At 37.8% G+C, this 17,899-nt stretch overlaps 1 protein-coding gene and 1 long non-coding RNA gene across 2 annotated transcripts; both read left to right on the top strand.

Annotated features, from left to right (window-relative positions):
- Window positions 1-2,890: 2,890 nt before the first annotated feature.
- On the top strand, window positions 2,891-4,491 carry LOC134330838 (uncharacterized). The gene is made up of 3 exons (XR_010015050.1): window positions 2,891-2,955; window positions 3,697-3,817; window positions 4,232-4,491. It is a non-coding gene; the product is annotated as an uncharacterized LOC134330838 (long non-coding RNA).
- Window positions 4,492-15,723: 11,232 nt separating this feature from the next.
- On the top strand, window positions 15,724-17,504 carry f2rl1.2 (coagulation factor II (thrombin) receptor-like 1, tandem duplicate 2). Its single transcript, XM_063012117.1, has 3 exons — window positions 15,724-15,777; window positions 16,162-16,187; window positions 16,313-17,504. The coding sequence occupies exons 1-3, from the start codon at window positions 15,724-15,726 to the stop codon at window positions 17,439-17,441; spliced, it is 1,209 nt and encodes a 402-aa protein (XP_062868187.1). The 3' UTR covers window positions 17,442-17,504.
- Window positions 17,505-17,899: the final 395 nt, after the last annotated feature.

Genomic DNA, 17,899 nt, shown 5'->3' with positions numbered 1-17,899 from the left:
TAAAATAAACCACAAATAAATGGGAACTAAATCAGTAATATAAACAACATGTATTTATACAAAACAATAAATCAAAATATGAAACTCAGACAAAACAGTAGCTCAGGCAAAACAGTAGCTCAGGCAAAACAGCAGCACTCAAGGGAACTGGAACCGAGCCAGCACGATCCGGGCTAAAGGACCAGGATACAGCAATGCAGTTTTCCCCGCAGTGAAAGTCAGAGTACAGACCAGCAGACACAGCAGCTACCTCAGTCACAGTAGTGCAGCGCGGCCGCTATTATCACTGTACTGAAAGCGAAACACGCCAACAGAAACACAGAGAGAAACCGCAACATAACACCGGTTATTTGTTTCTCTTTTCCTCTGGCTGGACAGGAGCTGTGGGCCAAAGTGGGAGGCAGACGGACTTTGGTGGTGGAACCCCTTTCACTTGCCCTGCAGTCTAGAGCACGTTGAGGTGTGCGGTGTGATCACGTGTGGTGTGTAGTGTAGGAGATTCCTTTACTTCCATATTTTCCTCTGCCGTGGTAAGCCCTCAGCCCTGTTCCTTCCTGCTGTGGTTTTGTCTTTAAATTATAAATGGACCCATAGAGTAAGTGTGATAAACTAATCATTTTATACTAAGTGTGTCTGTGTCTCAGAACGTGGCTTGTCCCGTGTGAAAACTTTTGTAAACAATTGCTAATAAAATTGACTAAGTGTTGGAAGTACGTCTCTGGTCTCCAAGTGTGTTCGAACCTGGGTGTCTTTCTTTTGTGGCCTTAAGTGCCTGTTATATTTCCTAGGGGTGAAATTCCCCTAGGTGGCGTTGTCGAGCAACTTAAACTACGTCCACTCCGTCACACTAACTATGTAACTACGTTAGCAACTTACATAGTTGGAACGATGCAGTTGCGATGCGAGTGTTTCCAAAAACCATAGTTCGAACTATTGTGATAACTACGTTGGTAACTTGCATAATCCAAAAGATTAGTATGAGACACAGGTGTTTCTTAAAACCATAGTTCCTGGTGGCTACGTCATCGACGACGTAGGACGCAGTTGAAGATTGGTAAACACAAGCCCACGTGGCTTTTAATCATTAAGAAGCGATTCACCAGGAGACACAAAGCCGAATTCGTCCATGCTGAACGCCGCCGGCATGGACGTCAGATGCCCCGGAAGAGGAAACAACAGGAAGTAGTGATGGGAATCCGAAGCTTTCTGAAGCACTGAAGCTTTCCATCCAATTGTCCCGAAAAAAGGTTCACTTCATGAAGCCTCATGAACCACTGGACATTACCGCCCTCTGATGGACAGAGAAAACAGTGTCTTGTATTAATCCCCTTCAGTTTTTAACCCCATTTCATTTCATTAAAAAGTTATTTTGGTCAGTAAGTCAATAAAGGAAATCCGTTTGGTTTGTTGTGATGTGTTGTGTCTTATCTAGGTCTGGGTTCTTATTTTTGCGTTTTTCTAATAAATTACATTTCTATAAATTATGCAATCTTCCCAAAATTACGTTTGATGTGAATTTTACATTTTTCATAGCCGTAGTTTATTGCCTGTTTTTCATAGGCAAGGCTCATATAGGCTTTCTGTATGAATATCCATGTATATCATGTGAATGTTAGTGTATGAATGTAAAAATAACAAAAGTGCTTGTGGAAAAACAAGTTTGATTTATCAGTGGGTTTAATGATTGTGGACATTAGCATCTTTATTCTCAGTTTTTATTTAGAAAGAGGATTTGTTCCACTGTGCTGGGGCTAAGTTGATTTCTTTTTTTATTCACAATTTCTCCAGCCTTTGAAAACACTCGCTCACATGGCAATATAAAACAATACAGGTTGGTCATACCTTGGCTACGTGACAATGTTGCTTGGCTTTGAGGATGTATGGATTCATGTTTTGCCCGAATATGTCGTAGCATTGATGACATATTGTTGTTGTAAGCCAACTGCTGGGAGCATACCAGGCACTTCACCTGAATTAAAACAGTACTCCACTAGTATTTTAAATGTAAAATAAATGCAGTGATTGTTAGCTTTCTTTTTAATGCTAGTTTTTAAAAACAGCATAATAATCCATTTTAAAGTATGTTAACACAAAGCATTTAGTGGTTGTATATATATATACACACACATTATATATATATATATATATATATATATATACTGTATATAGTGTAGCGTCGCCACTGGGGGCCGGCACGGGCTTTACCCAGAAAGCCTTGCGGCAGTGGTGTCTAAGCTCACCGTAGCCGTGTATCCCGTTGTTGGGAGTGGGGTGGCTGCGGTGAGGGTTGGGTAAGTAGCTTATATGTTTGTCTGTTGTATGAATGTATATATACATATGTGCATATGCGTGTGTACACGGACATGGATGAAAATAACAAGAAATTTTATACTTCTATACAACAAACCATAGTTTATTAAACATTTCTCAACCTTATTAGATGCCAAAAGTTCAAAGTGTTCCCAAACTTCAGAACGCCCTCTTTTTCTTGCAGGTTCCATCCTTGCTATTTGACTGTGCTTTCTATGTGTGTTTGGTTTTGTGTATGTGTTTGTGTCTGTGTGTTTGTGTCTGTATGTTTGTAGGCGTCTGTGTGTTTCTGTGTGTTTCTCTATCTATCTCTCTATATCTCTCTGTGTCTGTCTCTGTCTCACTCTAACGCTCTCACTCCTTACGCAACCCTCGAAGCGCGAGCTATGATTTGCTCTTTTTGAACCGGCCTCTGACGTGGGTGTGAGCCGAAGTGAAGCTTCGGACGTCATAGTCACGTGATCATTTCAGAACGAATCAAGCATCGACTCAGTGATTCGAAACACTGAGTGTCGTTTTTTTGGCACATGCCTCGAAGCTTCAGTGTCAAGGGTGACATCACTAACAGGAAGTACACCACAACCAGTAATGTTAGATTTTGATTCCCCTACGGTTATTTTTAGGGAACCATCCCATAACGTTATGGTAACGTTCTATTTTCGTTTAAAAAATCAGCGCTGTTCCCGGAACGTTCCGGGAACTATGAAACCTAACGTTCTCTCATGTTTTTATGAAAACTAACAGAGAACGTTATCTAAAAGTTGCCTTAAGGTGTTCTTTCTTATGTGTTTAAAGTAACGTTCCAGTAACGTTCCCGGAAGGTTTTCTTACGATCTTTAAAGTTTTTTAGTAGGAACTTACGAAAGAAACAGCCTTTTGCTTGAGACGGTCCATGTAGATCAACCTTTACTTACAAGTACCAACTATAAAACTATGAAACCTAACGTTCTCTCATGGTTTTATGAAAACTAACAGAGAACGTTAGTTAAAGCTTGTATAAGGTTTTATTTCTTATGTGTATAAAGTATTGTTCCAGTAACGTTCCCGGAAGGTTTTCTCATGATCCAGTGAGAGAAATTAGCTCTACACTGAAAAAAAATTATTTTTTGACTTAGTAAATAGAGTGAACATTTTTAAAGTACGTTATACAAGAATATTCTAGTACAGTCTTGCTACTTAAGAATGTCACATATAATTTAGTGTGTTACTTGGTGTTTCTTTGTAATTATTTGTTATATTATTTGTTATCAAATACATTAGTAAATTTTATTCTAAATACCAAGTAAAATTAACTATGTTTTTTATTTCTTGGATTGAAGCAAAGCAAAACTAAAAACTTCTAGTAAATATTACTTTATGTTCCACGCATGCGCATTGCCTGGCAAGTTCGGACATGTTTCACACACGGAGTGCAAAACGAGCTGCTGAGACTTTTGAATCTTCTCAAGTCTTCTCACCACAAAGTTTTTTGGTTGTTGAGGACATAGCCAAAGGGGACTGTTTTATGGTAAGTTGTCATTTTTTAAGAAATTATATTACCGTGCCAGTTAATATTATAAATATTTAAAATTTGTTTAACTTTCTACACTATTGACTCCAAATTAGCATCCGTTAGCATGGCAGAATGAATGTTATGTAGTTATATTAATCGGGATAACTTGTTCCGTTTAATGAACGTGGGCTTAAAACGTTGGTTCTAAAATAGTTCTTTTGTCTAATGATTATGAAAGCCTGTTTTGCTACTTAAAAATAAATCTGTCTGAGGCTGTATAGTCCTGGGTCTTTCAAATACAAATGTGCATTATCAGGCAACCTGTGAGCAAACCTTGAGAAAGTAAAATTGAATTATAATATGTAACATAACATTCTGAGGTCTACATATAATTACTAATTCATGTTATTTTTTTAATCTTTGTCTTAGGAGGATGACTACAGTCAGTCCACCTGGAGCAAGTGTTTCTGACAAACTTTTACTTGCATCTACTTTTATTTTTTAGAAAGTTTTCAGAAAAATATTTGAAAGATTGATATCATTTATTTTGTCCTTACACTGTGACACTTTTATAGTTTGTTTTCCATTTACATTTTTTACTTTTGTGTAGCGAGTGAGACTTTAGAAAACACGCTGTTTGAAAGACATTTTGTCCACTGAACTGTAAGTAAAAAATGCATTTCCATTAATTGAGCAAAACAAATAAAAAAGTTTGACAAAAAATGTTGTCTGTCTGTTATAGTGTTTTTTGTATATGGTAATCATTGATGTTGAATTGAATAATGTAAAATTATTTTGCATTTTATAATATAGCATTTTAATAATATATAGCATTTTAATAATATATAATATAGCATTTTATAAGCCATGTTTTAATGCTTTTTGCTTCTGCAATGTTTAAGTAAAATCTACTAAGATACAGCTATTAAAATATACTTGAAGCAGTGTGTAGCAAAGTAACATTTACTGAAGAATTTCTAGTAAAATCCAGATAGAATTGTGAGTAACTTTTACTTGAATATATGGTCTGTTAAATTTACTAGCAGTTTGTACTTGGAAAAACTTTCCTAAGTTTTTTTAAGTAAATCTTACTCCACATTTTTTGCAGTGTACATATATAGCAAGCAGAACTCTCCATTAGCACAACTAGAAAGTGAGGTTTTCTTGTCTAAAGTTTTCAGTAATTTAAAGGTTAGTACAAGGTTCCCTTAAAGGTTTAATAATTTTAAGGTTAGGGGAACGTTCCCAGAACTATAATGCACAACCAAACGGGAACGTTCTATTTCCGTAAAGAAAACTTTCCTGGGGAACCAAAGGGCAACTACAATGATCTGTTCCCAGAAAGTTCTGGGAACCAAAAACTAACGTTCCCAGAACGTTCTGGGAGCCAAAACTTGTTAGCTGGGAGGTACACTGCAATTTACACTCTAAAAAGACGTGTTAAAATTGACACACACTGTGTGGAATTTCAACACGTGTGATGAGTGTGCTCAGGGACGACACATACTGTGTTGATTTAAACACAGTAAATGTGTCATCCTGTTTTTGCACACCCACTGTATCAGGATAATTAACACACACAATGTGTTGTTCAGCACACAATGTGTGTTGATTATGTGTAATCAAGAAAATGGGTAAAATAAAGACTGATACAAATGGAAACAGGTGTAAACATTTGTAGTCATTTTATTTTACTGTATAATATTACAAATGTTTAAATAACATTTTTTGTGACAAGTAATAAATTAAAACAAGATTACAAACAGTTTAACAGTAAATGTACAAAAACGTATTAAAATATTCAATATTTTTTGTAATGAATAATGAATTAAGAATGGATTAAGAAATTACAAATGGCTAAATAGTAAAGGCCCACACTTTTAAATATTCAAATGCAGTTTCTTGTGTTCTTTCCCATTCTTAAAGATGGTTGCAAGAACTCGTAAAACGTCTGTTTCTCTGTCCTAAAAGAAAGACAAAAAATATATAATTACAAGGTGCTGTGATTCTCTCTCAGTCTTGTGTACACAACACAAAATATTAACTGAATTAAACATTTACAACATTTAATATTTTGAATAACATTCCGATTCAACCAACCAAATGAGTAATCAGCTAACTACTAATATTCCTCCAAATTTGTCATCAGCTGTCTAATTATTCACATAGGCTGTTTAACAAATTATTAAACAAGTCACCTGAAAACTAGTTACAGCATACACGCTAAAATGTTTCCTTTACCAGAATAAAGTAAATCGGATGATGAATTTTGGAGGAGTTTTATTATTTAATTAGTTGCCTTACCCTAAATATATCCACCACTACCAGCTTTAATGCTAATGATTTTAGGCAATGTTGCTAACGATTCGATTCGATTTAAAGAACCGATTCTTCCGAACAACTCGTTTCAGTGAATACCTTTGCTTCCAGAGTGGATAAATAATAAAAATAACATTAGTTCTCTGAATTCATGCAAATTATGACTGTGATATTTGAGTTAACTAATTATTTGAAGTTTTCGTTCCACCCAGGCATCCACTGTTGTACTGTTTAAGGGAGAATGTGAGCCAAATAAGCAGCTGTGATTAAGGAGTCAAACTTTCGATTCTTATGAATGAACTCAGCCTCTTAACGCTAATGAATCAATCGATTCAGTTTTTTCGATTCGTTTAAACGGATGATTTAAAAGAACCGATTCAGTAAAACGAACTGAGCTAAACCAAGCTAAAAATCTTAAAATTATTAAAATTCGCTTCTCATAATGAGATTTAACTTAAATAAATAATGCTTTGGTAACCTTATCCAGTCATTCTGTTTTGACGCCATTTTGAGCAAACTAAAAGTCCAATTAACGGTTAGCCAGTTGGCTAACGATAAATAATACCAATAAAAAGAAAGACTAGTCAGGTTTAACAGAACATTTATTGCTGAATAGGAACAGAAAAGCAAATTTAAGTTGATATTAATGTAATTCAGTGCCTCCTTTTTTACTTAACTAAGTCAACTGTCAATTAAAGTCGATTGTTAAAACAGGTCACAGGGTTAAAACCTACTTTTTATAGCTTTGCTTGACTTAACACACAACAAAACACTGATAAACATGAACTAAATAAACATTAATAAAACATACTCAATCAGGGCTCTCAAGTCTCAGAGACACGCATTTCAACTATCTCACACGCCACACATGGCATTTCTCACGCTGAGAAATGATTAACTTTGCCTCACAGAAATGACTATACAAACTATCTATCCTACAAACAAGTCAAAGGCAGACTATTCTGCGCTCATACAGCTGTCCTGAATTAGCGACCTATCGGCCAATCAGAAAATAGAATTTCTCAGCCAATCAGAAAATAGAATTTCTTGTTGCTGGGTGAGGTCTGTGCACATAGTTGTAGACGAGCTGAAGGTGGAAGAGAACCGTCATTATAATAATATATAATATAATATAATATAATTACCGTCATAATCTTTCATTAGTTAATATAGTTTTCCTACTCTTTGTATAAGACCTATACTCAGCAAACACCCATTGAAATGAGCAACTTAATAACTGCAAAATATAAAATAAAAATATGTAGGAGTGTAATTAGGCTTCTTTGGTTCCTTTTTTTCAAAGGTGACTGGTATGAGCAGATTTCCGAGGCTGTCTACAACTGCCAAACTGGTATTAGTTTTGCCACACTCAAATGCAGATGCAGAGAGGGTTTTCTCCATGGTTTGGCTTAATAAAACCAGGAACGTGTTGGCTCTGGATGGAACTCTGTCATCCATCATGACCGTGAAAATGGCTGACATTGAACCACAGTGCTTTAAATGGGAGCCCCCAATATGATGACAACAGTCATCAAGGCATCAAAATCTGCCACAAACACAACACACATCACTCATAAACACAAACACACACAGAGGGACAGAATAACCACCACTGTTCAAGGGGCCCATTTGTCTTTCTTTATTTAATTTGTCTGGTTTTTTTTTTTTTTTTTTTTTTTGAAAGGCATAGCTAAAACAATTTATTTAATATTAAAAAATTTAGTGTAAAGTGAAGAGACAATGACCACTGCTGTTCAAGGGGACATCGACAGAACGACCTCTGACGACATCCCCCCCTTTCCTTGCATGGTCCAAAAAGAGGGAATCAACCATGAAACACAGATTTACTTGATAGGAGAAATGTGATTGGTTAACGCATGTTTTTATTTATTAATTTATTTTTAATCTTACATGTGAAATAATCTATGTTTTTAGTCATGAATGCCATTATTTTATCCAACAAATTTAAGTAAAATTGAATAAATATATATTTTTAAACAATGTATTTTGTAGACTAACTTACTTAAGTTACTTTACACGTGTCTGTGTAAAAAGGGGCCAGAAATGACACAAAGCGTGTTACAGACCGCAGGACACAGTAGCTGTGTAGAAAAAATGACACATTACTTCTTAGAGTATACCTACAAATCATCCTCAGCTGGAGAGCAATTAAGATGAAATCAATCCAAAACCCCTCCTGCTACATTAGCAACTATGCATTTGGGAATCGCCCCCTGTCTGTTTAGGGCCAAATAACACTGCATTTTACATTATACGGTACTTTAGTTTCAGTTTCCCAATAACTCAGACGTTTCATTCTCAGTGTTTGTGTGATTGATTCATTCTAATTGGGTTTGCAGATTTCACCTGTTCCGGAGAACTTTACTGTGTTAGTGTGTATTAGTTGTATTTAGGCGTGTGTTAGTGGTGTGCAGGGGGGTATTCCAGAAAGCGGGTTTAACAAACTTCAAACTTAACTTATAGACTTAACTTAAGTCAACTTCAAAGTTGACTTATCTCACCGTGTCATAACCGGAGTTTTCTGTTCCAGAAAAGCAGTTCAGGGTTAGATTACTCAACTCTGAGTAGATTGAACCCAGCAGAAGCGCGTTCACGGTTAACTCTAAACAGGCATTCTCAATGAAGTGGCGATAAATGGATTCATCATGGATGTGAATGAAAGAAAAAGTAGTCCGTAATATTTTACACCAATAGAACTGTTTATTTTAATGTTTGCGTGTGCAGATCATGAAAATGTTTTAAATGTAAAAGTAATACAGCATCGTCTGTAAAAAAAGATGTTGCAAATGGCAAAAAAAAAAAGTTAGTTAAATGTGAGTTAATGCGTGAGTTTAAATTCAATAAAAAAAACTTGTTGAAACATAATTCAACATTTAGCAGAAGGATAGGGCAAAATGTTTAATATGTCAGTTTGTCACGATTTTACACGTTTTTTCCCTTTCATTTACTCAATCTAGGTGTAATCCAAGTGGAATCAGATGCACATAGCAGCAGATAAAAATAAAATACAAAAACTGTCTATGTTCAAGGCATGTTTATTACATGTACAGTAGATCATTAGTTTGTAGTGCATAAACTGTGGAATATTAAGAACTGCATTGGTACAGTCTGAACACTTTTCATTGCCATCTCTCCAGTGATTGGTGGTGTGGTTTTGAGCCTCCTGCAATTGTTAGTGATCTAAATGTCCCTAGATCCTGATGAGTATAAATAATGTTCTTTAATAAAAAATTTAAAAAACACTGTTGAAGGATGATAGAGAAACCATCTCCTCTGCCTCAAGGTGGGATGATACTGGGAGGCCTATAGAGGTACAGGATATGTTGAACATAGAGCATGGCATTTCATTTGATCTACCATGGTAATGTGTGTGACTGTCCTCTCACCGAATGTGATGGGCAGTCCCGAATCAGATGAGGGACCATCCACATCCAAAGCTCAGCTTAGAACAGTAAAAATGTCTTACCAAATATCTGAAATATTGAGAACACAAAAAGCTATGTTTGATCATAACATGCTATTTTTGCCTTTTTCTTTCAAGTTGGGTGTAAATGATCTATACAAGGTCCATCTGGAGAAACAAATTGCAAAGTGTGATCCTCAGGTGGAGGCTGACAAGGCTAGAAATTTAGTTGCTTGAATATAAGATGGGTGTCAGTGCGAAGGGTGTATAAATATAAATGTTCTTACTAAAGAATAAGGACAAGGAAATGAACTCGTTGCACTGTTTTATTTTTAGTGATCATGCACAGAGCCTGACCATTTGGCTTTAATATTTTTAATGTGGGTAGCATCACATAAGATCTTGATGGAGAACAGTAAGTTGCAGAATGTGTATTAAATGTTACACTGTTTTATTTAAAACATTTGTTTATTTTTTAAGATAATGGTCACTACCCGTACGTGGAGGGATATTCTGTCTGCTGTTCACCTAATCCTTTTCATTTTCTGCTGGTGCTTTAATGGGAATGTGGGCTCCATCCATGCAGCCACTAACCCTTGGGAATCCTTAAGATGGTGCAGAGCAATTTTTTTATTACTTTTCAGTTTTTGTCTTTATTATTAAAGACAAACCTGCTATTCTGTGGCATTCATCTTTGATGTTTATTACAGACAAACAAGATTTTCAATGCTAGGCATACTTTTTGGATGGACCAACATACAAAAAACGGAGAGCAATGCATAAAGTCTGCAAAGAAGTGAGGGCTGATCCACAAAGTGTAATATTGCAAATGTGTAAAAAATAATACTTGAATAGACCCATAACAGGGCAGTTGCAACATTCATCAATATGTAGTAAAATCATTCTTTGACATAATTTTGCAAAGACTTTCTTGTGTACAGATAGGGTTTTCATTCATTAATGTGACTGTATATATACATATATAGGCCCTGTTTTAAGTAACAATCATGTTTGGGGTTAATTACTACAATTAATTTGAACCACAAATTATTTTAGCTTACTAAACTCTGTGTGTGTTAAAGGTATTCTATATTAATTCATAACATTCCATTAATAATGTTATAATTAATGCTATAACAAGACTTTTTATTAATATTGTGATTAATAATGTTGCAACCGTCCCCACTCTCCCCGAATTGACTGACTGATAAAAACGGAAAGGTTCGCAGAGAAATTAATCGGGAAATGACTAATCTGAGTTTAATGACTCGTTTCCGATTAAGATCTCTTCGAATAATTTGCGCGTCGGGATCCACTGGATCCTGGAGTAAAGGACCCGCCAGGTTTACATGAGAAAAGTGTGAGTAACTCCGGGTTAGGTTTAAGTTAACCTCCCAGCGAGCAGGTTAGCTTCAGAGCGTAAGTTGCTATAGTAACTGACACAGGCTCTCTTTAATCTCGGTTTCTGGAACGGAAAACCCCGAGTTTTCCTTAATTCTGAGTTAACTTATGCCAAGTTCACACTACACGACTTTCCAAGTCGTCAGGTCGCTGTACAGTTCACACTGTACGACTGAATCTCCTGCACTCGGGAGTCTTTCAGTCGGTGTATATTTCACACTACACGACTGATCGGCGATAGGGGGTTTCACACTACACGATCCATCACCAACTGGAATCGCAGGCGAGCTTCTCTGGTCTCCCTTTTTTTCTTTCTTTCTTTTTTTTTTTTTTTTTTACAAAAACACACGTGAGAAGTGACGAAAAGTTTAATGATACCACGTCCAAAAAATGAACGTCAACAAGTAGCGAGAGATCAAAGGGTTTGTGTGCTGATGTGCAGCGTCCCAGCTAACAATTTTTGGTTCCCAGAACGTTCCGGGAACGTTAGTTTTTGGTTCCCAGAATGTTCTGGGAACGGATCATTTTGGTTGCCCTTTGGTTCCCCAGGAAAGTTTTCTTTACGGAAATAGAACGTTCCCGTTTGGTTGTGCATTATAGTTGTGGGAACGTTTCCCTAACGTTCCCGTAACCTTAAAATTATTGAAACCTTAAGGGAACCTTGTACTAACCTTTAAATTATTTAGACAACCTTGCAATAACACTCCGGTAACACCGGCAGCCCGTGTCGGCTCTGACTCTTTTTGAATGACTGCCCAGAATCGGGCCAAATACACTGGCCCAAATCCACTGGATGCCAGATCTCCGCCGACTCTCCCATAACTGGGCCGGAATAGCCCCCGAAACACTACGATACCATTTATTTACCGTTTTCTTCTCCTTTCACATCCTCATAGATAAAATAGTAGATTTATGCTACAGATTAACTACAGATGCTACAGATTAACTACAGATTGTGCAGTAGAAAGTATTTTATTAAGATAATTGCAGCAAGTAGTATAATAATAATAATCAGAATATTATAAATAAGACCAATTACAAAAGTGAACCAAAATGACAGCTATATGAATACTATACATAGAAAATAACATATAATTGCATATAAGAATAATAATTATAAATGTAAATTATATATATATATATATATATATATATATATATATATATATATATATATATATATATATATACACAATATAAAGAAGTACTGTTTGTTTGTTTATTAGGATTTTAACCTCATGTTTTACACTTTGGTTACATTCATGACAGGAACGGTAGTTACTCATAACACAAGATTCATCAGTTCTCAAGGTTATATCAAACACATGAACAATTTAGTGTCTCCAATTCACCTCACTTGCATGTCTTTGGACTGTGGGAGGAAACCGGAGCACCCGGATGAAACCTACGCGGACATGGGGAGAACATGCAAACAACACAGAAATGACCCAGACCGCCCCACCTGGGGATCAAACCCAGAACCTTCTTGCTGGATCTTGTGACCTTGGCTGATGATCTACACCGGCTGTTAGATGCTGCAGAGTAGTGTTCATAGTTTTTACTCATGTATGAGAGGTGAATAAGCAAATGTGGCTCAGTGATGGTAGTGGACACTTGAATATCTACAAAAAATACAAGGGACAATCTTTGGGTTATAAAATTATATACGATCAGCCATAACATTAAAACCACCTCTTTGTATACTCTTTTTCTATCAGCTCCACTAACCATATACTGTAGTTTACTAACCATTTACTGACTTTCCCTATGGGATTAATAAAGTTATCTATCTATAGGTGCACTTTGTAGCTCTACAGTTCCACTGTCGTCCATCAGTTACTCTGCATACTTTGTTAGCCCCCTTTTACCTTATTCTTCAATAGTCAGGACCTCCACATGACCACCTCAGAGCAGGTATTATTTAGGTGGTGGATCATTCTCAGCACTTCAGTGACACTGACGTGGTTGGTGGTGTGTTACTGTGTGTTGTGCTTATATGACTGGATCAGACACAGCATCGCTGCTGGAGTTTTCAAATACCGTGTCCACTCACTATCCACTCTTAAATTATACACACCTGCTTTGTTGGTCCACCTTGTGGATGTAGTCAGAGATGGTAGGTCGTCTGTTATTGTATTACTATTATTGTTGTTGTTGTTCTTGTTGCTTATTGTAGCTTTTAAGTTTACGTTATCCACAGTATTCAATGAACTTTAATTATTTAGCAGCTGTTGTCTAATGCTAGAAACTGTTAGCCTTTTAGCTAACGTTACCTGAAGTGTTTCAGTTCAGACTACCAGTTAACCTGAAACTCACTAGATAACATTACCATAAACAGTTTCCATTTCCAGAGATTAAATGTTTATTTACCTCACACGAACGAACGAGTCCTCTTCTTCAACGGCTCGCGTCGCACTGTTGCTATGGTGACGCTCGTTCTGCCGCCGCTGAATCAGAGACTGGACGCTGGGCCACAGCCGGACAACCAGCGTCGGCGCGCACGCGTTTCTACGAGCACCAGCCAAACCCAGCTGTGGTAACAACTGGGCCGGATCTGGCTACATTGATTCTGGCCGATTCTGACACTCGGCCGACTGTGCCGATAGAAAAGTGGGAACTGGGCCAGATGATTGTGCTAGCTGGGTTAACTTAGAAACCTTCCGGGAACGTTACTGGAACGATACTTTATACACATAAGAAATAAAACCTTATACAAGCTTTACCTAACGTCCTCTGTTAGTTCTCATAAAACCATGAGAGAACGTTAGGTTTCATAGTTTTATAGTTGGTACTTGTAAGTAAAGGTTGATTTACATGGACCGTCTCAAGCAAAAGGCTGTTTTTTTGGTAAGTTCCTACCAAAAAACTTTAAAGATCATAAGAAAACCTTCCGGGAACGTTACTGGAACGTTACTTTAAACACATAAGAAAGAAAATCTTAAGGCAACTTTTAGATAACGTTCTCTGTTAGTTTTCATAAAAACATGAGAGAACGTTAGGTTTCATATTTCCCGGAACGTTTCGGGAACAGCGCTAATTTTTTTAACGAAAATAGAACGTTCCCATAACGTTATGGGATGGTTCCCTAAAAATAACCATAGGGGAACCAAAATCTAATGTTACGGGAACGTTCTGTGTTAGCTGGGGTAATATCAAGGAGGAAAAATAAACGAATCTGAGTGGATTTGGCTGTAGTAAGTTTTGCAATGCAGCGTGGGTATTATGTTTTGTAGAGGACGATCAAATCAGAAATACTGTAAAACGTGTGTCGGTGTATCCTGATATAAACTATATTAATTAAGCCCCTGTCCCCTGTCCTCTCCTGCATTTCCCCTCACGCTGTATCCTGTGTTCTCATTGGCTGTTCGACATTGTCACTCATTCCCAGTTACCCGTCTGAGATCAGATATCTGGCGTGCTAGAAAACTCAGTCCAGTCGCCGAGCGCTCGGCGAGCCGGTCGGGTCGAGTTGTTGGATAGTTCACACTTAGCGACTGAGAGCCGAGTTTTGATCGCCGAGCAAACGCTGAGTGGCTCCCGACCCGGAAAATCAATCGCCGACCAGTCGCCGAGCGAAAATCAGGGCAAAAATCGTGTAGTGTGAACTAGGCATTACCCGGTTTAATCACTTAACCCGCTTTCTGGAATACCCCCCCAGGTATGCTCAGACTGTATACTGTAACTGTACTGTAAGTCGCTTTGGATAAAGGCGTCTGCTAAATGCTGAAAATGTAAATGTATGTGTAGGAGCAGGGGGGGGGGTGGTTGTCAGAGGTTGTCAGTGGTTGTCAGAGGTCGTTCTGTCGATGTCCCTTTTCGGGGGGTGGGGTGGGGGGTTTGCAGGTGTGCGGTCCCTCCCAGTGTCCCGTCAGCATAAACACAATTTGCCTCAATTGGGCCCCTTGAACAGCAGTGGTCATTGTCTCTTCACTTTACACTAAATTCTTTAATATTAAATAAATTGTTTTAGCTATGCCTTTCTAAACAAAACAAAAAAAAACCCAGACAAATTAAATAAAGAAAAACAAATGGGCCCCTTGAACAGTGGTGGTTATTCTGTCCCTCTGTGTGTGTTTGTGTTTATGAGTGATGTGTGTTGTGTTTGTGGCAGATTTTGATGCCTTGATGACCGTTGTCATCATATTGGGGGCTCCCATTTAAAGCACTGTGGTTCAATGTCAGCCATTTTCACGGTCATGATGGATGACAGAGTTCCATCCAGAGCCAACACGTTCCTGGTTTTGGTTTTATTAAGCCAAACCATGGAGAAAACCCTCTCTGCATCTGCATTTGAGTGTGGCAGAACTAATACCAGTTTGGCAGTTGTAGACAGCCTCGGAAATCTGCTCATACCAGTCACCTTTGAAAAAAAGGAACCAAAGAAGCCTAATTACACTCCTACATATTTTTATTTTTATTTTATATTTTGCAGTTATTAAGTTGCTCATTTCATTGGGTGTGTGCTAAGTATAGGTCTTATACAAAGAGTAGGAAAACTATATTAACTAATGAAAGATTAAAATAAATGAAGATATTAGCTGATGATCCTGACGGTTCTCTTCCACCTCCAGCTCGTCTACAACTATGTGCACAGACCTCACTCAGCAACAAGAAATTCTATTTTCTGATTGGCTGAGAAATTCTATTTTCTGATTGACCGATAGGTCGCTAATTCAGGACAGCTGTATGAGCTCAGAATAGTCTGCCTTTGACTTGTTTGTAGGATAGGCTATAGTCATTTCTGTGAGGCAAAGTTAATCATTTCTCAGCGTAAGAAATGCCATGTGTGGCGTGTGAGATAGTTGAAATGCGTGTGTCTCACGCTCAATGCGTGAGACTTGAGAGCCCTGTGTAGGAGTGTGTTTGTGTGTGTTAGTGGTGTGTCGGGGTGTGTTACTTTTTTCTTACTTACTGTTTACACACACTCTTCTGTAATTGTTTGGGTCAGATGTATCATCTGATTTAAATCTCTCTCACTCACCCTCCCTCCGCTTTCTGCTAACTCAAACCGCCCACAGTGACGTAATGAGACACACCCTGGTCACCTTGCTCGAGCCAGTACTGTTTTTATCCGGACCATTTACACTTCTCAGAAATCGCGTTTTTTCGTTAACCAGGAAGTTTTGAGTAGTTAGTACAACGATTTGAGTATTTGAAAATAACTGAACATGGCAATAGCAGCATTACTTTATCATTTATTTGTGTTTTTCGTCAGTTTTTCACTCGCTACCGCGGATTCAGGTAAGATTTCTACATTAACATGTTGCTAGTTTTTAACTGATTAACATAAAAATAAACCTGTTGGTTAATGAAGTTTACCTTTTAGTCGAACTATAAATGTTCATTATTATTTTGATTTAACTTAGATTCCCCAGGTTTACAACCACTATTTTTCTTTTAGAAGCCGTTCCCAAAGGACGCGGTTTTATCGGTGTTCAGGATCCCACTTCCAACAACATCTATATTGACGAAGTTACAGCAAGCACATTAAAAAGTGGCTTGACCACCATTTTCCTTCCTATTATCTACATTTTTGTGTTTTGTGTGGCGTTGCCCAGCAATGCTATGGCAATTTGGGTGTTTCTCTTCAGGTCAAAGAAGATACACCCAGCGGCCATTTACATGGCAAACCTTGCACTCTCTGACCTCCTGTTTGTCGTGTGGATGCCCCTGAAGATCACCTACCATTTTAGTGGCAACAACTGGACATTTGGTGAGGGCATGTGTAAAGTGCTGGTTGGTTTCTTCTATGGCAACATGTACAGTTCTATCTTGTTCATTGCATGTCTCAGTGTGCAGCGGTACTGGGTGGTGGCTAATCCACTTACTAACCAGAGGATGAACAACAGTCTGGCCATTGTTGTGTCCCTAAGCATTTGGGCTTTTATTTTTATTAGTACTATACCATTGTTCCTGTACCAGCAGACAGCCAGGCTTTCTGATCTAAACATCACCACTTGCCATGATGTCAACATCATCACACTGGAACACTTTAAAACACAAAATACATTTTTGGATGTGGAAAAGCCCTACTACTATTTTATGGTTATGGCTGGGTTGGCTTTCTGCACACCATGTGTGGTCATCATCACCGCTTATACCCTGATGCTGCGTCAACTGGGAAATTCCAATGTGGATGGCAGCAGCGCTGGCAAGAGTCGTCAGCGAGCCATAGTTCTTATTATAACAGTTCTTATTACATTCTTGGTTTGTTTTATTCCCAGCAACATGATGCTTGTGGTTCATTATGTCCTACTGGGAAAAGGAATTACCAACAATGGATATGGCTTTTACATCACCACCTTGTGTCTGAGCAGCCTCAACAGCTGTCTGGACCCTTTTGTATATTATTATGTGTCAGAGGATTTTCGCTTTCATGTGAAAAACACGCTACTGTGCCGAAGTAGCCGGACAGTGGAAAGAATGAGAGTGTCCTTTAGCTCATTAAAGTACTCCAAGAAAAGCAGTACATACACAGACACAAGCACATGCTGAGAGCACAAATGGACTGTCTAAAGGAAGTTTGTAACTTTGTTACATGTTAAATAATTAAAGGACTGTACAAAAAATGTTTTACTGTGATGAATCAAAATATATGACATGACTATATGACTTCTTGTTACTATATGTATGTTGTCTACATGACTGTTTTAATAATCATACTTCTATGAAAACTGTGTATTCCAGTACCTTCACCGCTGAGCTACCACTCATTTCATTAACTCGTTTTATTCATTTTCATTAACCGCTTTATCCTGTTGGTCTGGTTCCATGGGGACAACACTGGGTGCAGGGCAGGAAAACCCTGGTCTTATGACCACAAACACTCCCTCCCCCAACCCCAACTGAACCCAGACCCTTAGCAATGGTGGGCTAGCGTAATACAACACTGAGCCACCCGAGCTCCTATAACTGTTATTTACTGTCTAATGAGGAACAATGGAATCAAGTCA

The sequence above is a fragment of the Trichomycterus rosablanca genome, chromosome 16, assembly GCF_030014385.1.
Source record: "Trichomycterus rosablanca isolate fTriRos1 chromosome 16, fTriRos1.hap1, whole genome shotgun sequence".
NCBI classification, from domain to species: domain Eukaryota; kingdom Metazoa; phylum Chordata; class Actinopteri; order Siluriformes; family Trichomycteridae; genus Trichomycterus; species Trichomycterus rosablanca.
The sequence above is the reverse complement of the archived record's forward strand: the minus strand, read 5'-3'. Positions and strand labels throughout refer to the sequence as shown.